Raw genomic sequence first — 23,692 nt, forward strand, 5'->3', positions numbered from 1 at the left:
TTGAATTAATTAGCCTACGTGGATGCACTAGTCCCGCGCCTGTAATGAATGACATTAGCAAAGAGTAACATTTAGCTGCCAATGCACAATCACTGTCTAATCCATTCATACATCCTTTGTTTTGCGATTCCAATCCTCAATACCAAGCTGTTTTGCAATCACCTGCCAATCTCTATCTTTAAGTGAAGTGCTTTGTGCTGAGAGATTAAGTGAATCAGATGATCAGATGCCATTTCGGATGATGACGTTTTTTCATGTACGGTGGCTCTGAGTGGTCACGATGAGTGCATACGAAAAAATGCCGAAAATCAAACCTGTTGCAAATTTTTTAATGACGGACAAAGTTTCATGATCAGTGAAACGTGATTGACACAACGCAAAGTCGTATTTTGGACAATTTTGGATGGAGAATTCAGACTTGGTGGGTTAGGGTTAGACTTATAAAACTAACTTTCTGTCACATTTGCTGAAACTGACCCTATGTTCGAGTAGAACTACATGAAGCAGGTAATAAAAAAAAAAATCCAGCTCCTCTGGCTCCTACAGCCTGTAGTGTGATTTGCAAAAATCCACCGCTCCCTGTTCAGATACACCAATCAGGGCCAGGGGGGGGTGTCTAACTGTTACGCAACTTCAAGCCGGCCTTCTATGATTGGTCATAAGCTCCAGCCAAGCAGGAACTACTGGAGTGTTTTTTTATGCTACTGCGGTGTTAACGTTGTCACATGTAGCTGCATGCTAACGGCAGTAAAAAATGTAATCTTGGCCTGCAATGTTGTTAAATTCTCCCCAGTTCCGGGTATCTTTTTATCTATTCCGTAGTATTTGGTTTAAAAGCCTTTATCTGTGATTTTTGACGGTAGAAAGTGCTGCTATATTCTATTAGTGTCCAGTACAAACTATAGTAGCTGTGTGCTAACGCCAGGGAAACCTGTAATCTTGGCGACCAATGTTGTTAAATTCTCCCCAATTTCTAGTCGCAAGAACATTTCCGATTGGTTCAGAAGCCTTTATCTGTGATTTTTGACGGTAGAAAGTACTGCTCCGTTCCATTACAATCCAAGGTTAGCCTAGTGCTAACTATTAAGTAGCTGTATGCTAGCGCCAGATAGCTGTAATCTTGGCGGCCAATGTTGGTAATTTCTCTCCAATTTAGAAATGATGGAACAGAATTTTCCTTTAAGATGTGTATTGTCTTTACAGTGCACCTAACTTAATCTTTACAAAACTTTCTTTAAATGGTATGTTCAGTAGGAGTCTGTCAGCATTACCCATGCACTCTCTTTAACACATCCATTCACGGGCTCCTGTGTCTGATTAGGGCGACCATTCCACACACACAGAGAGGGAACACTGTGTTTCCATCAAGCTTGAGGCCATCTGATAAAAGCCCAAGAGTGGAGGATGTGTGATTAGAGTCTATCCTAAATGAGGATGTTAGAAACAATGTCTTATTGACTGCAGTAAATGAAACTAGGACAATGCAGGGACCACTCATAGGACACAGCAGCCTAAAGTAGGTCTTTAAAATGCATGCAAGTGTACAGTAGCAGCACACAAAGCTCCCAGGTGTGACATTAGCTCATAATGCAGATGTGAAACAAAACCACAAATCCAGTAGGCAGAGTTTGAATAAGCTGTAACTTTTATTGCACATTCCTGTTTGGTCTTGCAACGACCTTTCACCTTTTAAGACCTTGGTCTCGACCAAACACTCGAGTCAGGAGTGGGATAAAGTCGCCCAGAGTAACTGATCACAGGTCAGATGTGCACATTCCCTTTACGAGCGGGATTTGAAGCATAGGGAGGTCTCACTGATCCCTGATCTGTGACTGGGGAAAACTTCAGTCCAGATCTTTGTGTTGACTGCATTACCCATAAGCCAAATCACTGTCTACAGCAGGACCAACGGGGAAGGGACAGTAGTGACATCATGGAGGCGACTAGAAAGTCTTCAAGGGAGCGTAGGAATTTTCTTGATTCCACTTTGATGCTCTCCCAATGAAGAAAATACTCCCTTTTATAATCTTGAGGCTTTGCAACCTTCTGTCCTTCTTTACTCCCTGAAATCCCCCCAAATAAACACACCTTCCCCTGATCACACTAATACATAGGCTATCGTTCTTAGCAAGGTTTTTTTTTTTCTTCTCATTTTTTTGTGACATTACCTGCAACATGCTTCAAATAGTCATTTTGGCCACCACAAATAAATTAAAACACAAACATTCATATAACACAATGTGACATTATTTAGGAGGCTTCGAAAGAAAAGAAATATACATACAATACAGAACCCAAAAAAATAAAAAAAAAGAACAAGAAAAGAGAAGCATTTGCAGTTTTGTTTTTTACCGTAGTTTTTTCTTGCTTTTCTTGAAAAAAGATATACAGTAGCTAGCTACCAATCACATATCACATGCAGATATAATACAACATAATCAATTCACCCAGTTAGTGTCTGCAAACTACCAATCTAAACTATATCACAAAATGATTCTCTTGAAACCTCAGCTTTTGAGATATTTTCTCTTAACAATAATTCAGTTTACAGTTTTCTCCGCTGACAAGCCGATTGATCACCATACGATCGACCCTGAAATGACTAGCCAAATTCAAAGAGGGCTAACACGCTTTCGTACATGATCACATACCAGATGGTGTTGTTGTTTTGTTTTTTTTTATACTCTTTTGCCTCTTTTTTTTCACGATGGGAGTGCAACACACATGTTTGCTCACACATGCACTCACACACAGACGGACATTTGTTATCGACCACGCGACACAAGGGGGGGCTTTGAAACGCGGCGCAACCCGATCCAAACGCGGCATGCTGGCAGCACGGCTCGGCTTCAGCTCAGCGGTTTAAACATTCTGCTCCAGGATTAGGGTTGGGCCTGCTGAGAGCTGACTGGCATCCAGATGCTCCTACACCCCTGTCTCTCCTCACCTAACCCGCTGTCTGCCTTCCCTACACTCCTTCCCCCAAAACACGGAGCAGGAGCGGAAAGTGATAAAATGTCAGTGCCGAGCGGGAGGTTTGACATCCTCCATCCTTCTGCTCTCAGCTGCTGTTCTCTAATGACACTCTGCTGAAATGTCAGACCAATTAGCAGCTTTCCCTCTGACATTTAACTGGCAGATAGCAAAACAAACACACAAGGAGCCCACTGGATTGGACGGACAGCTAGTCGGTGGCTAGTAGGCGTCAGAAAGATTAAGATTAAGACTGACGTTGCTGCAGCTGTAGAGCAGATATTTATAAAGTCCTTGGAACTAAAGGTTGGAACTCGGGAACTGTATGTCTCTTAAGTAATCACAGCGGGGACAGCAAATAATATCTGTTTTCGGCCATTTTGCAAGCCACCTGACATTTCTAGAAGCAGCCAGTGGTGATCAAAGCTCCCGCAATTCCCTCCTCTCCCTCTGTTCTTCTTCTCCTCTTCCTCTCCCTATTACCTTGAGTCTCTCTATTCCAGCGGACATCAATCAGGCGGGCTCTGAAGTGTATGCTCATTTAAAGCAGCACTCCATCCCCGGCGGCGCTCAAGCCCTCCGTCTGTATTCATTTCTAGGTGTTACTGCCGGCGTAAAGGCTGCAGGTGTATGCATGAGTGTGTGGGCGAGCTTTCATGTGTGTGTGCATTCGTCTGGAGCACAGCTAAACATCCGAAGCGTATATTCTACTGACCTTTAGTTCTTTACATGGAATCGGAAAGAGACAGACGAGATATTCAGTCGCAACCACACACGTGTTTACAGTAGGCCTGCTAATGATCTGACAAAGAAAGAGGAACAAGACAGTGACAAGTAATCCAACAAAGAATACAGCACTCCCTTTAGGCCTTAGGGTCATTCACAGTAAATTATATTCTTCTCTGTTTAAAGGGTTGTCTCCCTTGCTCACACACACAAGCACGCACACACGCGCACACACACACACACACACACACACACACACACACACACACACACACACACACACACACACTTAGGCCTAGCCTTCAGCTGTACCATCTGGTATCTAAATCATGGGAATTACAGTCTCCTTCCTCTCACACACACACACACACACACACACACACACACACACACACACACACTAACATGAGAGTAGAGAGAAAGAAAGAAAGAGAGAGAGATGATTGACTTTCATTCTATTCTATCATACATAGTCTCTGCATAAAGCAACGTGTGACTTTTTATTTCTCAATTAGAAATCAATATCCATCTAAGCAACAGTGAGCTCTAAATTTAGCTACAGGAGACGGAGAGAAAGAATGAGAAACAAAGTGAACGAGCGAGCTAAAGAAAGAGATATAGAGAGAGCACAGCTCCATGTAAATTACAATCGTGTTGCATTGAACTGTGAGCAACGGCACAGTCGAAAGAAAGGGGAAATAAAGGAGTAAATGAGTGAGTAGAAATGCCAGCGCGGTGCCCGTCTATTAAACATTAACAACTTCATTTATATGCAAATGACCCGACAGCTACAGAGAGAGACGGCGGGAAGGGATGCCAGTTCAGTGCTGTAGAGAAGAAGGGAGAGAGGGATGGGAAGAGAGGGAGAGAATGGGATGGCAAGGACAGGAGAGTGGGATGAGTCTTCTTCATTCAGTAGTCTTTCACATGGGTGGAAAAGTCCACACTGTCCGATTTATCCTGTATGTTCATGGGTGTGCGTTACGACAAAAAAAAAAAAATCTGAAAAAGAAATCCACCGATAGTAACGCACACTCCAATGCACATGCACATACTCCCAGTTGATATCCAAGTGAGTGACAAACACACACACACACACACATACAAACACACACACATACCCACACACCTCCCTCTTAGGTCTTTCCAAAATGGGGGAAAGAATCTCCGTGGGCGAGAGGGAGGGGAACGAAAGTATCTTCTTGGTGGAGGAGTGACGATGATGGCGGTGTGTCTGCTCTCCGAGAGTTTTGGTGGAGATAAGGACTAAAACAAATTCCAAAAAAAATAATAACACAGACACACAAAACCCCCCAAAAAAACAAAAAACTTTTTGAGTAAAACAGCAAAAGGTGAAGATGGAAGATTGTTGAGTTAGCGTGGTGTGTTGTTTTGCGTGTCGGGGCTAGCTGGGCTAGCGCGGGGGTCAGGGGGTCGGAGGGTCGGCGGCGGAGCACTCAGCCGTCGGACACAGGCGGGGACACCCAGCCGTACTTCTCGTGGGTCTTCACCAGGGACTTGAAGGTGGCCTCGGCTTCCTTACGGCTGAACGCTTTCTTAGACTTCCCTGCTTTCCTACATATACGCCCCTGTGAGGGAAGACACAGATACAGAGAGAAGGGAAGGGTTGAGAGGGAGATGAGGTTAGGATTGTGTGGAAAGATACAACATAGAGAAGGCATCACACTGTCCGCTATTGGGACAGATTGGCCCGTTGCTTCATTTCTTTAAGACTCTTATTGGGGTCTAAACACATTCATACTTTGTTTGATAAAGACATCATCTCAATTGCATACAGTGGGGGACACCATGACAGAGGTGTAGCTTAAGGCTCTGACACACCAACCCGACGGCCGGCCTTCGGCAGAAAAGGCAGTAGACTGACTGCCTTCCCGAGTTCCAAAATGAGCCTCAGAACACACCGAAGCGACGCCAACTTGAGCGTACGTTCTGCGCGTGCGCGAGGCGTAATACGTCTCCATAACAGCAGGCGGCGCTAATCTGTATTGTCACCCAAAAAATGAAAACCGGCAGCTGATTGGACGAACGCGTCACGTGGGTCTAGCTGCTCCCAGATTTTACAACCGAGCATAATGGCGGCTCGTTTAGAATATGATCTCATATTTTACGAAGATAGTTCACCGAAACGTGTTTCTGAAAACATTTTAAGCGAGAAATAGGCCATGCAGTTGCTCTTCATTTCAGATCGACAAAGGTCAGTTTAAAAGATTTTCGTCAGATTTTGAGAGACTCTAGTCACACTCATCCCACTCGTCATTTCCGGGTTAGCGCTCCACCAATCAGATTGGCCATTGAGTCCAACTGCCCGCCTTCCGATTCAACCTGTCAAATCTGCCAAAATGAAGGCCGACGGCTCCTCCGACTGACAGCGGCACGGAACACACCGAACAGACTCGACTCACTGACCTCGCCAGACTGTCTGACGGCCGATAATCGGGTTGGTGTGTCAGGGCCTTAACAATAAGGACAGCAAGCTCTTTCATATAGTCTCTGGGGATTTGGGGGTTTAGACCTGAGGAGTTTACTTCCTACAAACGTGGGTTTTTTTAAGCAATAGTTTATATATATATATATATATATATATATATATATATATATATATATATATTTTTTTTTTTTTTTGGGAAGTCTTCAGCGAATAGTTATAAATGTAAATTTATAATTGTTTGTGCACTTCAGTTTTTGTATGAATTAAAGGACCAAGATATTTAGTGGTGCTGGTAGGCAGATTTGCTAGCTGTTTCCCCCAGCCTGCTGGTTGTAATCTATTTCATTTATCAATCTTCTTATCTAACTTACAGGAAATGAATTAGTCATTATTGATTTATCTGCTGATCACTTTCTTGTTTGGCCTGTGGTGAACAATAGCCATCACAATTATCAAAAAGGTCATGGTGATGTCTTCAAAAGTCTCATTTTGTCTGATTAACGTTCCAAACCCCAAAGATATGCCTTTTACAATCATATAAAGTCATCGCAACAGAGAACTGCAATCAGGATTTTAAGGAGGAAAGATATTCTTGATTTTCTGTCTTTTTGCATTTTGACATTGATTTTGCTTTCTAGATCAAAGACTTATATTATGTGTGAAATAAATAAAAAAGTCAAAATAGTATTTGTCTGATCTGAATCTGTCTGTCTGATCAAAGAAGAATATCATTGTGTGAAATTAAAAAAACAAACTGTCAAAATAACAGTTGTCTGATCTGAATATGCGTTGTCAGATCAAAAGAAAAAGATGTCTCCCTTGCTCAGGATTGTCAAGTGGTCTGAATGCAGGTTGACCAACATTAGATCAATGTTTAAAGTCAGGAGATGGCCTTTTAAGACATCAGGTCCATTTAGAAGTGAAAATATACCCTCCACAACACTGGGCAATGGGGAGATAAGTAAAGACCAGAACCAAACGCTGCACTAAATAATGAAAGGGTTGTAAATATGACATAAAAACAAATATATGAGCACGTAACCCTCTTGAGCTCAGTGTGAAAAGCATCTCACACAGAGACATTTTCAGCCAGGCACCACCTTGCTAAAGCCCTCCCTCCTTCACACACTGGAGCTAATAATAATAAGCGTGGGATGACAGGGGGCAAAAAAAAAAAAATGGAGAAAAGAGGAGTGGGTGTGACCATATAAAGCTGCTTATTCTTTTGTTGCTGGCGGTGCTAAGTCTTCCCTAAAGAAGAGTGTGTGGGAGGATGAATTAAAAAAAGAAACAACTGTCTTCACATTAAAACACAGCTCTGATACACAGCCATGACAACGTGTGTGATTCATATGAATGCCACTAACTGTTTGAAGTGCATCATTTCATTTATAAAAATCATCTCCGAATCACAGAAACCTCACTAATGGAAGGTTGTGACAAACAGGTCTGACTGCACACAGTAAATCTCTGGTCATACTGCAGCTATAACAAACATTCTGTTGTAGTCGACTCACTGGACATGAGCCTGCTGCTGTATAATATGCCAGGTACTTTACTGTATTTGTTTGGACACGGCCTGTAACACTGCACCACTTGCCTCTACCCTGAGCATTTCTTGGCAGGGAGAAAATGGCACTGAGGCCACTCAGCTCCACTGAAACCTATACTAATGGAATTCTTTTAGATGGTGATCTCCTCTGCATGCTGCAGTGCAGCGCAGATAAATACCCTCTTATTTTCAGACATCCATGGCCTGCACCTTAGTTCTGCAGCTACATGCGCCTGTCCAGTTTTTTAGGAGAAAAACACTGGATAAATGGAGCCATTATCCCATTGTTGAGGAGCCGGGAGATATCCATTGTTATGTAGTGACACAATGACCCTGTTCACACCTGGCATTAACATGCGTCTTGGGTGATCCAGTCACAAGTGGACAGCTCTAAGTACAGCTGTGAATGCATCAAGATGCATTGAGGATGCGAGATCCAATCGCTCAGACCACATTCAGGTGGTCAAAGCTGCATATGGCCACATTCTTTTAGCAGGGTGTAAGCGACCGCCTACTGAACTGACTCCCTCTGCGTAAGCTGGCTTTTGGCCACAACGTCTGAACATTTTCTAAAAGCCCACAGAGATATATTATGAGTATGTCAAACATATTGGCTGACTTGGTTTGCCTGGAACATGCCAAGGTATAGACCCAGGGAATAGACAGAGATTTCTTCTTCTTAATTTCTAGTAGACTAGGCACAGGAAATCCATTGCTGCAATCTGCTGGTCAAAAACAACACTGCATTTGGTCTTTGCAAACAGAAATGCTGTATGTGTTTATTTGCATATAAAGTGGAAAAGTGAAATCCCATCACATGTGGAGACACATCATACTGCCAGGTGTGAACACGCCTGTACTTAGAGCTGTCCACTTGTGATTGGATCACCCATGATGCATGTTAATGCCAGGTGTGAATAGGGCTAATGTCTGATACATAAAACAGCATTGATAAACTTTTTTGCTTAAAGGAATAGTTCAACATTTTGGGAAGTGAGCTAAGTCCGGTCTGGGACAATGTTTCTGGAGAGACACAATGCTTTAGATTTTTTTCAATGCTGTCAACACCGCAAACAAAATTTCAACTAAAACCAACTGGGACAAAACTATTTGTATGGCTAGATATCGCTAGTAAGAAAACATGAGTAAATGTGTACATTTCTTTTGTAATTTGGTGAACCAACACTTTAAAACAGATTTGTACAGCAACTGGAAAAATGGCTGATCGGTATGCATTGCTAGTTTGCATCAGTACTAATTAAGATAGTGTCTTTTATACCTTTTAAATCTGATACAAGTAAAAGAAGTTAATCTGCCTTATTTCCCAATACCGTCAATTAATACTTGAAAAAAACTTAAACAAACTGATTTGTATTTTGAAAAAAAAAACAGACTGTAGAATTTTTCAAGGTTTGGGGTCAAAGAACAATCCTGCTGATTTACAATAAGATCAGCAATCTGTCTTTTCCTGGATTAAGGATGTAGAATTATGTTTTTTTTTGTATTTACCTTATGTTTTACATGTTTATGTCATTATCCCATGACATCTGAGGGATGAGATCAGTATGTCCTATTGCGTATTTGCTCGGTTATTTTGGGTCAAAAGTGATGCAGGGGATAAAGGGAGATGAGGTGATAACGTTGAATGATCTAAAGATTAGGGTTACAGTTTCAATTCCTGTAGCAACACTGGCCTCATTTCACTGCGGAGCTTAGTGACACTCTCACTCTCTCCCTCCCAATTTGTCTCTGTGTCTCTCTCAAACAGACACACATTTTGAATAGCTTGTCCTGCTGTTTCAACTTGTATTTCAATCAATATTGAAATCAACCCCTACAAATGTCCACCGTGATAAGTCGTTTCATTTCATGCATGAAACACTTCAAATGAAGTCAGACAATTGAAACCAGGCAGAACATGACTACAACATGACTGATTTGATTGTGGAAGTTGATTTGCACTGGAAACAAGAAAACCTTACCATCGTTGGCAGGGATTTTTTTTCACTTGTTTTTGAGTAACTCAACTCAATGACGCAGTGAGTGACTCATTCAGATAGATATATGCAGCGTTCCTGGGGGAATCGCTTTGATCCACACAGCCTTTAAAATGGAAAACAAATCAACCGGTAGTCACCTAAGCAGCGCTGCCTGGAACCTGCTTTGGCTCTCTGTGCAGCCAGAGGCCTGTAACACAGATTACCCAGGCTGACAAACACAGATAATGCACTGCTTGGCTACTGTCACGGTGCCTTGGTGAAAAGCGGGGATATGTTGTTCTCTTTATAAATCATAAGCAACCTCATAACCATGCATGTCTTTAAGGGCCTCAAAATGGCAGCCGCTGCCCTGGATATCGTTATGGCAATTGGCCATTGTTAAAGAGGTGTGATTACCATGGTGATAGATGGCAGGGAGGAAGGTACCCTCATCTTGTTGTCATTAAACCAATCACAGTGTGCATTATGTAAATATTTTTTTTATGCACAATAGCTGGCAATTTCACATTGGTGTGTTCCCTATGAGGGGAACATGGGGCAGTGTGTGTGTGGACAGCTTAGATGGACTCCAGCTGCATATGCCTACACTGAAAACAGTGGTTAAGTGTGTGAGAGAGACAGAGTAAGATAGGAGGAGAAAGGAAGTGAGTGTGTGAATAAGAGTGAAAATATGCTTGTGAATGTGTGTATTGATGCACAAGCCGCCACAAAGGTCTATGGCTTCAGCATGAAAAGGTGAAATTGAGCATTATTAGCGCCATTGTGTTCGCAGTCACTACAAGAATGGCTCAGTGTGAAGCATCCGAAGATGGACGGAGAGAGAAAGTAATATCTGCTTGTGAGAAAAAAAAGAATGGGCAAACAAAAGAGTATGATATTGTGTGTGTGTGTGTGTGTGTGTGTGTGTGTGTGTGTGTGTGTGTGTGTAAGTGAGTGTGTGTGTGTGTCTGTGTGAGTGTGTATGTGTTTCGGGTTGAGCTGAGTGAGCGCCCCGGGCCTATACAGTGCCATGTCAGTGTTTATCCATTTCAGCTAAGCGCTCACTCGTTGAGAGGTACACACTCGTGTAAAGTGGCTGCTGGGTAATCGTGTGAATGGCGATCAGTCAATGGGCAGAGGAGGGAAGGCCCCAGTGCATGTTGGGAAGCAGCTCTGGGGGATGGGGGGGGGGGGATTGCATAAAGCAGACATGTGCTTAACAGGGTCGGGATAAACAAACAGCGATCAATGTCATTACCATTCTCATCAGATCATTAAGGAGAGCTCTGTGGGACTGAGCGTGGGGTCATTGAAGCTTCTTTTTTTTTTCAAAGTTAGTGTCATTGGTCTAGCTTCCTCTGTCTGCAGACAGACAGCATAGCACTTTGCTGTCATTCATCCTTGTACAGTATACCAATGACCAATACAATCCATCACAGAAAACAGGAAACTTTAAAGGGGAACTCCACCAATTTCCCATAGTAAATTCTGTGTAAGTTAGACAGTTCAACAGTATAGTGTCTTGTGTGGCTCTGAAGGAACTTCCCAAAGTAGAAAAAAATAACCCTGATGATGTCATCAGGGGAATCTCGGCTTGGGCTCTCAGAGTACACATTTTTAACAGAAAGTCTGCATTACAAACTGGCGTTGTGGCTTTTGAGAGAAGTGGGCATTTAAAAGTTGGTGGTTCTTATGAAAAACACATGCATTATGGGAAATGTAGAATCCAGATTCTTTGAGGTCTAACCCATAGTACTGGGGACTGAAAGGCAATTTATGCCACTTCAATTTAGACAATTTCTTATCTGTCTGTTGCGAGTCCCCAAACTTAATGAAAGTGATACTAAATTGCTGGTACACAACCTCAATTTGGTTTTGTCAAGTATTATCCTTATTTAGATCCAGGACTGCAACAAACGATTATTTTCATTATCAATCAATCTGTCAATAATAGTTTTTATAATCATCATTGATCGTTTAGTCTATAAATTAGTTTTAAAAATAGTTTTAAAAAAGCCCCCAAGGCAAGTTTCTTTAGCAAAAAAGTGATTTTCTGAATTTTAGTCAAAAATATTGTATTTTCAATCATATTAAATTGAAAATAGTAGCAAATTATAACATTTGCGAAGATGGAACCAGTGAACCGGATGAATTAATCTTCAAAACTGTTGTCACCATACTACTTGCGTCCCAAAGCTGAGTTGCGAGGAAGGTCTGAAGAATGAAACATTGTCAATGCGGGAACGACAGGTTATCAATTGGCTCACACTACAAAGACACCTATATCGAACATGACGCTGAGTTTGCCCCCACTAGCCTACCACCTGCACAGCCCTATGAGGCTTAATTCCTGTCTTCATAAAAGACAGATCACTGTGCCAGTGATTGTCTTAAAACTAATAGTTAAGTATCTGATGGCCAGACTGGTGAACTGGTGATTGATTACCTTTAGTAATGCCACTTCATCTCAGCTTGTGTGATTGTGTGTGTGTGTGTGTGTGTGTGTGTGTGTGTCTGTGTTCCCTCACAGCTGCGAGTGAAGATGTGTTTAGCTCTGTTGACTTCCACCTCACCACTTTGTCACCGTGTGTATCCTCTCACACTAAAAATAGGTAGGGAGCTTCTAAACAAGACCCATCACTATTGTCATAGTGAACCGGTGCCCAAGGACGAATAAATATATTCTGCGTATTAAGGTTTATATATAGTTCTGTGTTTGTCATGATGCATGACAGATGAGTACATCTCCCAGAAAATTAGGACATGAAACACATGCAAGCGCCTGTGTAGGCACATATCCACAAAAGAGGCAGACAAAGAGAGAAAGAGGTGCACAAACACGCACACGCACACACACACACACACACACACACACACACACACACACACAGGAATAATTAATCAATATTGTTTCCATTAGCAAACTGGAGAGGGAAGACACTGCACCATAATTAGGGAGCAATGCGGAGCTGCTAACTCATCTCCTCAAGCAGCAAATCAAGATGAACACACACACACACACACACACACACACACACACACACACACACACACACACACACACACACACACACACACACACACTTTTCTCTGTCTCTCTCTCTCTCTGCTGTGGATACAATTTTTGCATGACCTCTATGGTTACATATGCTTAATGACAACAGAGGACTCAGGAATAATGTTCAGTTATATCATCAGAGCACTAAAGGTTGGGGGGTTGGGCAGGAGAATCCAGTGACAGTTTATGTAAGGTCTCATCCTGCCACAGCGTCGTCATACTGCTGACGTCAGACAGTCAAAAGAAGCAGACTCTATAGATGAAATGGAAATATGACACAAATGTGAGCATTTTAAAACACCATTGGAAACTGGGATTCTTATTTGGGTGGAAAATAGAAAATCTATTCAGAGTTTAAACGATTATAGCCTGGAGTGCATTTGGAGATGCAGCTATTTCCATCGGAATTACAGAGCTGCTGCTGCAGTGCACTGAGGATGTGAAAAACAGATTTGACAGGATTACATAATCCAGTCAGTCTGAGGACTGCTGGTAGGTAGGATATACCTGCTGTCTCTATTTATTCATCTGTCTTTCTATTCATCATCACACATCACACGTGTTGAATAATTGTCTTATTCCTCCTTTAGAATAATCTGATAGAAGTGCAGATACACTGTATTAGAACCTGTACTGTATTAGGACTGTTCCATTGCATGGCAGCAGGTCTTTGTTGTCAAAGGATGTTGATTCATGGAGGCAATAAAAGGAGAGCAAACCGGGACTGTAGGGAAGAGCTGGCATCAAGGAGATACTGAGGTTGCACTGCATGAAATGGCTGCGGTAAAGTCCACATAAAGATTAATAATATTCATATTCGTGGGTTTGCTCATAGCAGAGAGGAGGGGGAATGAGGAGACTACAGGCCTGTGATATGACAGTATAGCACATATAGCTTACAAAGGCTATACATAGGCTAAACATATAGCAAATACATACATTTTATTGAACAATTTTGTCTTGTAATTATATTTTTTTCTTTAAGGCATAAAAAGGATTGGACGTATTTCCTGTTGGGATACACTTGTTTCATGAATTTTCCTATACACATGTTGTCTTGGGAGATCACTCCACTGGTGTCCAAAAATGACACTTCATTCAAGAAAATGATGATTACAAGTTGAGTAACATTGAAAATATTTTCATTCCCCTCTCCATCCTGAATTGCATTAAACGAAATACTGCTTTAAACCTCCGTATTAGACTAAAATCCTCACCATGGTGGACATATGTTGTACATGCGTAAAAGCAGTTTTACGCGTTAATTACGCATGACGCATGAATGCCTTATGGGATTGCTCATACCCAGTGCGTGTCATGGCTGAAAATAAATGTACTAGAGATGATTAACAAGCCGTATGGTTGATGATATGCCATGCAAGGACCCCCCTCCCCACCAGCCCTTCCTCCCCTCACCTGTCCTTTTACGAGGCTGGCCGCAAACTGCCTCATGACCGCCTCCACCGTGTAGGCGCTGGACCATCCGCGGGGGGTCAACAGCTCCATGCATATGGCCCCGCCGTCCAGCACGTAACCGTTCTCCAACCGGGGCGTCAGGACCCGCATAAACGGCGGCGAGAAGGGGAAATTGTCGGGAAAGGTGACGTTAAGCAGTATGAACTCGGTGCTGGTCTCCTTCATGTCCTGCCACAGCGCCGAGTCCTTGTCCACCTGGTGCAGCTTGACGTTCCAGTCATACAGGTTGTCCTCCACCAGCTCCACCGTGATGAAGTTGTCCCCTAACCTCCGGATCTCCTGTAGCTCCTTCATCAGCCTCCGCGTCCGGACCTGGGTGCAGTGTTGCCGGTGAGGCGCCAGCGGTGGTATCGAGGAGGCAGTGGTCGCTTTACTCCCGCCTCCTCCCGTCTGCTGCTTCTCCTTTGCAACATCTTTGCCCTGCTTATCCTTGCCGGACGGCTTGTCCTTGCCGAGCTGGTCCAGCTTCCTGGCCTTAATCTCCGGGGTGCTCAGGATGTTGGTTTCGTTGGCGGTCTGACAGTGTTTGTTGGCGTTGTTTTTCTGGTTCCCCTTGGTCCCCTTTAGCGAGCCCTGGTGGTGCTTTGGGTCCTCGGTGTCTCGGTCGTGCAGGCGGATCAGACCGATCTTCCGCAGTAGGGTGGCCATAATTTTTATAGATCTATTTCTCCGCCGATCCCCCCGCACAGGGGCAAGAATCACCCTCGTGAAGTCGGTCCCCGTTCACAGAGAAGACCTTTATTGATGCTGATTATTGTACCGCAATCCCCCCCTCCGTTCACTGCAGCCTCAGGATGAACACAACCGGGGAGCCTGTGCAGTTTTCTCCTCAGAGCACCATCTCGACACGGCTCGACTAAAGAAACAACAGAATAACAACAAATAAATGCGAGTTTAGATGAACATTCTCTTACAGAAAACACCAAAAATAAAACAGTTTTGTCTTAATAAATCGATGGAATTCAATCATTTTTCTCCCCCCCACAAGCGGACCGAACGACTGGGACTGCAGTTGTTCAATGATAGGACGATACATTACGCAGAAGCACTGAGGTGATGTTATAATACATTTTAGCAGAAGGGTGCATCGTCATATCATAGCTACAAAAACTCAGGATAAAGAAATATACTACAGGGAAATCATAAAAGAAAGCATATAGGCAGACGGAAGGAAAAGGATTAGAAGAAAAACACACCATATGCATCACCAGGTTGTTATAGCAAATGTTCTTACCAGTGATTACAAAAGACACACTATGTAGCCTATAGGAATAATATAGAAACACATTACTAGTATACCCTATTACCAATGGCACTTTAAACAGGCAATACGGTTATATGCACGATATGATGTTGGTAAATAATACGGAATATATTTAAAATGCTATATCCGATTAAGTCACTATAAGGTCACGTATGCGTCCAAAACATAAGCTACATATAGCCTACACTGTGAATCCTTATCATAAGAATATCAGCCTTTATGTGTGCTCTCCCGCCCACACAAACCCAATATTAGACCAGCAATCCGACAGTAGCCCGTGCTTACCGTAGACGGGTGAAATTCGAAGTATGTCCGTTTTATATCCCCGTATGTAGACCGGACACCGATCCCGCTGTGTGTAAAAAGAAGAAATGGCTCCACCGTCTAGTAGACCTGCCGTCGGTGGGAGCTGCAGTGAGGGAGAGAAGGAACGCTTTGATGTGTGTGCAGCTACGGCAGCTCCAGCTTTAATGCAGCCGAGGACAAACCAGCCCCCGGTAACCCTTTTCAGCCAGTCTGTTCTCATCTGTGAGGCGCTGCAAATTACGGCTACGCCATTTCAAAATAAAAGCCCTAAGGTATACATTCAAGGCAAACCAAGCACCAATAGGTAGGCCTACATTTATGGAGAAAATGCTGTATATTGAAATTACCGCATTGACATATTCCGGTTGGCAATTACAATAAGGACCATAACAACTCAGCTAAGCTACTTTAAATTATTGCATTTTCCAATAACACTCCCCAGCCTACCTACATATTTTAAGCTATAGGCTACATGGAAAACAAGCAACAGCGGAAAATAGAACATGAATAGCCTCGCAAAAGGTAGTAGTCACACTATTACACATAACACATTACGCCAGCCTACCAATAATTACAATGCACCAAGACAATTAACGGAAATATGAAACAATATGGCACAACATTAAGATCAGTTCCACAGCTGTTTAACTAAAGTTTCCAGAGAAAAAAATAGCACAATTTTTAATCAATATCGAAAACATATAGGCTATTAAATGCCAGCAATTGTGGTAAAACTCTATTCTCCACACATAAAACGTTCCTAAATATTTAAATTTAGAGACTACATCAACCCTCGGCCCATGCAAGGTGCCATACTGTATGGAAATATGTAATACTAATTTTATTTTGAAGGTTCATAGTACATTTGAACGTGATTTATTCTGGCTAAATCTGTGTAGCTTGGTGTTGCTCTGTTAACCTGAAAGAATACATGCTAGGCAGAAAGAACATGCCAGAGGAATGTAATCTCAACGTCAGTGACATTCACTTTCACTTTTAGTCTTCCATTTATCCCCATGCAATCAGCACTTGTGTTTACACTTAGTAAATGTTACCCTTTATTGTTACTGGGAGCAGAGCTCAGCTTTATTTTAGTGGTCCGTTGGAAAATGCAGGATACTTGCCTCTTTTGTTTTTTTATGGCACATATTTCCATATTAAATGACATAGTCTCAATATTTGATTGTGATTGTACAATACTGCTTTAGATGCAGTCAAGTCACCGTACTTACTCTGCACTAATGAACTCAATTCATGTTATGTTTTTGACAAAGAAGCTTCTCCCTAACTCGCAGCACGACACTTTAAGGCTTTGAGAGTTAGTTAACGGCAATCTGTCATTGGTTGTTACCTAGGTAGCCGAACAGAACCCACAGCGATTGGCTATTTTATTGCCGTAAAGCACCTCGGCTGTGACTGTCGTAGAGTCGGTGGCGAACAGTCAACAGCGATTCATTGACAAAGAGATTCTTCCAAAACGGAGTCATTTCTATTCATTTTTAGTAGTTTAGTAACAGTTGATCAACATGGCTGAAAAATTTGATAACCTGGAGGAGCATCTGGAGAAATTTATCGAGAATATTCGACAGTTGGGAATCATCGTCAGCGACTTCCAGCCAAGCAGCCAAGCAGGACTGAACCAGAAGCTGTGAGTCATGTTGGATTGAGAACGTTATAACGACACGAATCTGCAAATAAGCATGATGTTGACATGTGTTGTTTTTTTCTTCTGAGGAATTACATGATATCTGGACTGCAAGACATCGAGAAGTGCCGTCAACAGCTTCATGAGATCAACGTACCACTGGAGGTCTTTGAGTGAGTCCACTGACGTTAACGTTAACGTTATATCTAGCTATGATGTTGTTGTGCCTGTCCGGCTTTATGACCTATAACGATCTTCCTTGCTGTCTTACTGTGAGAACACACTTTTGTTGTGTTGAGAGAATACTTTTCGTTAAACCACGCCAAACCCTCTTCGAAAATCTGACTATTTATATAGTGTCATTCCTTGTCCGCACATCTGGTAATGTTGCATGCCTCATTCAACTTTTATTCTGGATTGTTGAGCGCCGCTTTCATATTCGGCATACACATACTTTAAATATCTAATAATTATAAAGTGGATCACATTGCATCTTGTAACAATTCTGAGGTTTTTACATTAGCTTCCTGTCTGTCAAATAATTGATTTCAAAATACTACTGTTGGTTTATAAAGCACTGAATGGTTTAGGGCCAAAAATACATTTCTGATCTGCTGCTACATTATGAACCATCCAGACCTCTCAGGTCGTCTGCTTTCTGTCCCCAGAGTCCGAACTAAACATGGAGAATCAGCGTTCAGTTTTTATGCACCACATATCTGGAACAAACTCCCAGAAAGCTGCAGACCTGCTGCAACTCTGTTCTTTTAAACCAAGGTTGAAGACTTTTCTGGTTGACGCTGCCTTTAATTAACTCATATCATTATTCATTTCTTACGTCGCACAGCAACTTTTTTATTGTTGTATTTTATACCTATTTTCTCTATTTTAGCTTGTTTTTATTTTTTTTATTGTCTTTGCTCTTTAATGTTTTTATTTCTATTCGAATGTACTTTCAGTAGTGCCGAGATCGCAATATGGCTGATGGTATGTACTAGTGGTACAGCGGCATAGGAAAAATGCCATTTCTAGTGTCAAATGTTCCAGAGAGATGTGGCTTGTGAATAATCTGTGTTCACGTCTCCTTCTCCTATTGGAATCAACACACTCAGAGTCAGGACCTGCCGCCAGTCTCCTAAAGAGGTGTGGCAGTGGTAAAACCCACGTGACACAGCAGCCAGGGGTGTCGGACTGGGGCTGGAAATGGGACTGATTACTAGGACTGAGTACCGAATTCAATACTTTTTAGGCACCGACCGAATTGCCTATAAAGTATTGAGTATCGAACAATGCCTCGTCATTCAATATCCAATTTCAATACCTAAGGAGTAAATCTCATCAGCGTCAGTAAGCCAATAAGCATGCAGCATGCTACTACCAAGATCTAATAATGTCTGTGATTGGCTGTCTAATGTTACAAGTCGTAGAGACACCCAGGAAAAACCCTATGTTATACACAAAGACTGGGCTCACGTAGTAGGAGCTGACAAATGTATAAAAAGATTTGTGCCATAATGTTGTAATATATATATATATATATATATATTTTTTTAATATAAAATAGGTGTTAAAAGTATTGTTTAGAACCAGTATTGAATTCACGGTATTGGTACCGGTACCGTTATTGAAAATCTTTTAACGATACCCAGCCCTACTGATTACCCAGGGCCCTCATGAAAGGAGGGCCCAAAAAGATGCCTGAATGAATAGCTGTGGATGCGGGGAGAGGCCTTAAGAGAATGCCTTTCTTCAGGGCCCAGAATTTTGTGCTACACCCCCTGGATACAGGAAATTACGTAAAATTGGGGTGAGAAACGTATACAATCCTTTATATTTAACGTAAGTTTGCTCTTATCTTTCTGTTATTGAATAATCAGATTGGCTATGGTGGCTATGCTAACAATAGCCATGTTAGCTAAGGCTAGTTGTAATATTAACTTTTGGTACATTGGCAAGGATATAGGAAATTACTTTACTGTCTGTCACTGACGGTAGCCAACAACTCTCAAGTGGCACCTGCCATTAGAAAACAGTTATGTGCCGGTGGAACACAAATGGCATACTGCTCTATAGATCGGTGTATGCTGCTGTAGTAAGCACCACAAGCCGCCAGGGAATCTGTTTATGCCACTGTACTGACCAGCATACCACTCCAGAGATCGGCTTATGCCGTTGCACCCAACACATTTTCACTCCCATCGCGTAAAATATGGACGCCTGGTCAGGTGCCTTTTGGTGTTGTTATTGACGCTAAAAGTCTCCTTTAGCGTCATATCTAAACACGCTCGGTCGGGTCTATTGGCATCACTTTTGACGCAGTTAGACTAAGGACAAGATTGTGGGTGGGCTTATAAAAGGTACGTTTCCGTGACGCACGGGACAAGAACGGGACATTTGGGTTTAGGAAAAGAAGAACGGAAAAGAAGAACGGGACAGTTGGGTTTATGAACAGTAACACGCGGGACACGAACCCTGGTCTCTCTCGGGTGAAAGTCCTGTGTTCTTAGACCCACCCACCACCCCAACTAACCTCCCGACGCAGAATTTCGGGCTTTCTTACTACTCGCTACCGTTGTCGCTCTTAAAGGACAATTCTGACAAGACAAGAGATGGCGCCTGCCTGTATATGCGAATACATCCTTTATAAACTATCTTTTTAATAAGCTGTCTGTACACTTACAAAGTTCTTAATGCTTCGGTTTACATTTTTACATTTTGTGCCGGAATTGTCCTTTTTAATACTACTTCATCGTCAAGCGGTGCGTAGCTGCTGCTCTGCCCGGTGCGTTCTACACACGTGCTGAAGGGTTGTTTTTGCGTCGTATCTGACGCTGACAGCCACTGCCCAAGCGTCCGCTTTTTTTACGAGTTCGGAGTAGGGTTGCACGATATTGACAAAATGTGATATTGCGATATCGATTATGAATATTGCAATATAGATATTAATTTCGATATTTTTAAACATATGTAAAATTACAAAAGTTACGGGAAAACGCATCAAAATAGATTCATAACAAATTAAACAAGTTTTCTTACAACACAAGGTTTATTTCATATGACAGTCATATTGGACAATATGAATAAATAAATAAGGACCATGTCTACAGAACAGGACATGTTTTATTGGTGTACAATATATATAAAATAAATAAATAAAGAGAACAGGACACAAATTTTCTTTCGCTTCTCTGATTCGTTCCGTTTTGTTGTCTCTATCTATTTCTTCACTTACACTGTCACTCTGTCGAAATATGCACACACGTGGTACGCTACATAGGGTTTGTCACCCGTGCGCTGACGTGTACTAACGTACAAGTGGCACGGTAACTGGCCAATGAAACATGATCATTATAGCGTTTCAAGCAAGCTCTAAATCAAACATAACTAAGCCACACAGCCAACAGATGGGACGCAGCGCTCCACAAAATAAACAAAATATTGCATACTTATTGCGACACTTTCGATGTATTGCGATAACGATATAGAGTCGATATATCTTGCACCCCTCGATATAATATTGCGCAACGTGATATTGCGATAATGACATTGAGTCGATATATCTTGCACCCCTCGATATAATATTGCGCAACGTGATATTGCGATAATGACATTGAGTCGATATATCTTGCACCCCTAGTTCGGAGTGAGAACGGGTTGTTGCACCACATAAAAATAACATAAATTTTTACAATTAACACTTGAAATGATAAAGGCACTTGCAGATTACAAAGTAATACAAAATATAGACTATACCATGGCGTTTCATGTTTACCCCGTGGTGCATACCATCACACTGTACTTTTGTAGTGCGTTTTCTTCTGCACTTTGTCTTAAAGCTGTTTCTGTTTTGATGTAAAGCACTATGAATTGCCTTGTTGCTAAAATAACATTTTCAACTTTAAGAAGTGGTTCACCCTTTGTGTTGTGTACTGTATTTGCGTGGAGGATTGCTGGAATAATAACAAGTAAGCAAGCAAAATATTTGCCGAAATAAGTAAAGCATCAAATCAAAAAGTGACTGCAAATGATTTAGAAAAAATCTGGAGTCTCATTTTATGGAGTGTGCCTTTGCCAAGAAGGAAGGCCAAGTTACCAAATTGAGCCAATGGAATTAATACTTCCTTTCCTGTGCTTCATAGCTTCATCACGGTTCCCTCGACTGATTATTATGCCTTGTGTTTGTAGATACATTGACCAAGGGCGAAACCCTCAGCTGTACACCAAGGAATGTCTTGAGAGAGCCTTGGCAAGGAACGAGCAGGTCAAAGGGAAGATCGACACCATGACGGTGAGAGATAGTGGCAGGGCCACTGAGATTCCCCACCAATGACACTGCAAGAAGAAACACAGCCAACAAACTATTTCACTGATTAAATGCTCCCAAGCAGTTTTAGGAATTTCTTAAAAGATAAAAATGTCCCCTTTTAAGGATCATCATTATACAAAGAGCCATGTACTAGAAGCTCTGCTCCACAGATCAGATATTTGATATGTTTATTCGATATTCAGTTGTGTTTCTTTGTTATTTGGTAAGGCAATTGGGCACAAGGCCGATTTTATTTTGGTCTGATCAAATATTCTGTTACTATTTCCTTAGTCTATATCCACGACGTTCCGCTTCCGGGATTGCTCCGGTGCCGCAGGAATTTCTGCCAGATTTCACTGTTTTTAGCTGGATGTCCGTTACCTTCCGCTTTCTTCGTGTTGGAATTTTAATCTCCGGTGGATTTATGAACATTATGGTTAACTGTTCCTCAGATCTCTGCAGGGTAAATCCAGACAGTTAGCTAGACTATCTGTCCAATCTGAGTTTTCTGTTGCATGTCTAAAACAAGTTTTGAACGTACACGTTCCACCAAAACAAGTTCCTTCCCGAGGCTATTTTGCAGCGGCACCGTGGCTCTGTCCGGTGTTTAGCGCTGCCCAAGACGATTGTGATTGGTTTAAAGAAATGCCAATAAACCAGAGCACGTTTTTTTGGAATGCTGTGTGGACTAGCCAGACCCTCCTCCACAGCGCTGTGGAGGAGGGTCTGGCAAAGTGAGACTACTATGTCCTAGACAAAAACATAAATACGTTTCTTTTCTTCTACATGAAATGAAAAGTAGTTATGAATCAGTAATAAACCGACCTCTACTGTTGTATGTCTTTTATTACAGAAATTCAAGAGTCTTCTAATCTCCGAGCTCAGCAAAGTCTTTCCAGAGGAGATGGTAAACTATAAGGCTATACATGGAGAAGATGCCCCTTCCTAGTGACTGCTGCACCCATGACCCCTGACCTGCAACCTGTGACCCTTGAAATGAAAGCCTGAATGGAGTTTGGCCAAACAGGTTCCTCTGTGGTCGCCCGCAGAATAGGATGATAACCCATTATTATTTTTCATAAATATTGCGATGCTGTTGCTGACAAAGACGTTTTTTTTTTTAAATATTTCTGCTCAGCAGCACCCTGACTCAGCCAATCCTCTCCTTTCTTTACATTTAAACCTAATTAAAAGAAATACAAATCAAAAGCAAGTGTATGGGAGGGGTAGAGAGGAGAAAGAAATAATGTTCTGGGTTGTTATGTTGCCAGGAGACACATTTGTTTTTAACGTCCCTGTTGATGCATGGGCAGTCGGCAGCAGAGGCAGTATCTACAACTCCCAACCGTACAGGAGGAAATATCCAGGCGCTGCAAGGCACCTGTCTGATTCTGCATTAAGGAATTTACTCCCATCACTTGTACATACAGTATATTTATACTCTTACACACCCTTTTGTAATGCTTCCTAATCATTGTGCAACATGAATTTGTACCACACACACAGTTCATGACATTTTGTATCAAGCTCAGGTTTCTAATGGCCACGATTACTGAATGCAAATGCTGTTTGATGATAATTCTGTGCCTGGTCACTTGACATGGTCAGAAATGAGTCCACTCTTTATTTGTAACTTGTTTGTATTATCATTTTTGTTATTAAAAATGATCCTTGTTGGACTGATGGTGTGTTTTGACATTGTTTTATTACAATAATAAAAAGTTGTTTTTGGCAACACTTTGAATCATATAGCATTTGCTGGCAACAATCAAATGGTATACTATTATTACTATTACCTAGTAAATCTTGTATTTTATGTAAGAAATATAGATGTACAGTTTAGGTTGGGCTAATACCCACTAGGGTGGATTACTTTTAATGCCAATATAAAATGTCATTATAGTATTTGACCATTTAAGTTAAAATTCAATTATTTGTACATGTTTTCCCTAAAATAT

The 23,692-nt window shown here is 41.9% G+C and overlaps 2 protein-coding genes across 3 annotated transcripts in view; one reads left to right on the top strand and one right to left on the bottom strand.

Moving 5' to 3' along the window:
* ube2ql1 (ubiquitin-conjugating enzyme E2Q family-like 1) overlaps nucleotides 1-16,013 on the bottom strand; it is a 35,780-nt gene extending 19,767 nt beyond the window's left edge. Inside the window, exons 1-3 of one of the 2 annotated variants that reach the window (XM_031287118.2) lie at nucleotides 15,763-16,013; nucleotides 14,154-15,069; nucleotides 1,623-5,288 (exon numbers count right to left, since the gene is read on the bottom strand). In XM_031287118.2, the coding sequence (XP_031142978.1) occupies nucleotides 5,157-5,288; nucleotides 14,154-14,861 (840 nt within the window). In that variant the 5' untranslated portion in view covers nucleotides 14,862-15,069; nucleotides 15,763-16,013 and the 3' untranslated portion in view covers nucleotides 1,623-5,156. Of the gene's footprint in view, nucleotides 1-1,622; nucleotides 5,289-14,153; nucleotides 15,070-15,762 lie in introns of those variants that run through there. The other variant, XM_035993062.1, reaches the window with a different exon arrangement.
* A 1,137-nt stretch (nucleotides 16,014-17,150) lies between these two features.
* med10 (mediator complex subunit 10) lies at nucleotides 17,151-23,417 on the top strand. The gene is made up of 4 exons (XM_031287199.2): nucleotides 17,151-17,431; nucleotides 17,518-17,601; nucleotides 21,614-21,716; nucleotides 22,588-23,417. The coding sequence occupies exons 1-4, from the start codon at nucleotides 17,310-17,312 to the stop codon at nucleotides 22,681-22,683; spliced, it is 405 nt and encodes a 134-aa protein (XP_031143059.1). The 5' UTR covers nucleotides 17,151-17,309; the 3' UTR covers nucleotides 22,684-23,417.
* The last annotated feature ends 275 nt before the right edge of the window (nucleotides 23,418-23,692 follow it).

Source organism: Sander lucioperca, chromosome 16 (assembly GCF_008315115.2).
Source record: "Sander lucioperca isolate FBNREF2018 chromosome 16, SLUC_FBN_1.2, whole genome shotgun sequence".
Lineage (NCBI taxonomy): Eukaryota > Metazoa > Chordata > Actinopteri > Perciformes > Percidae > Sander > Sander lucioperca.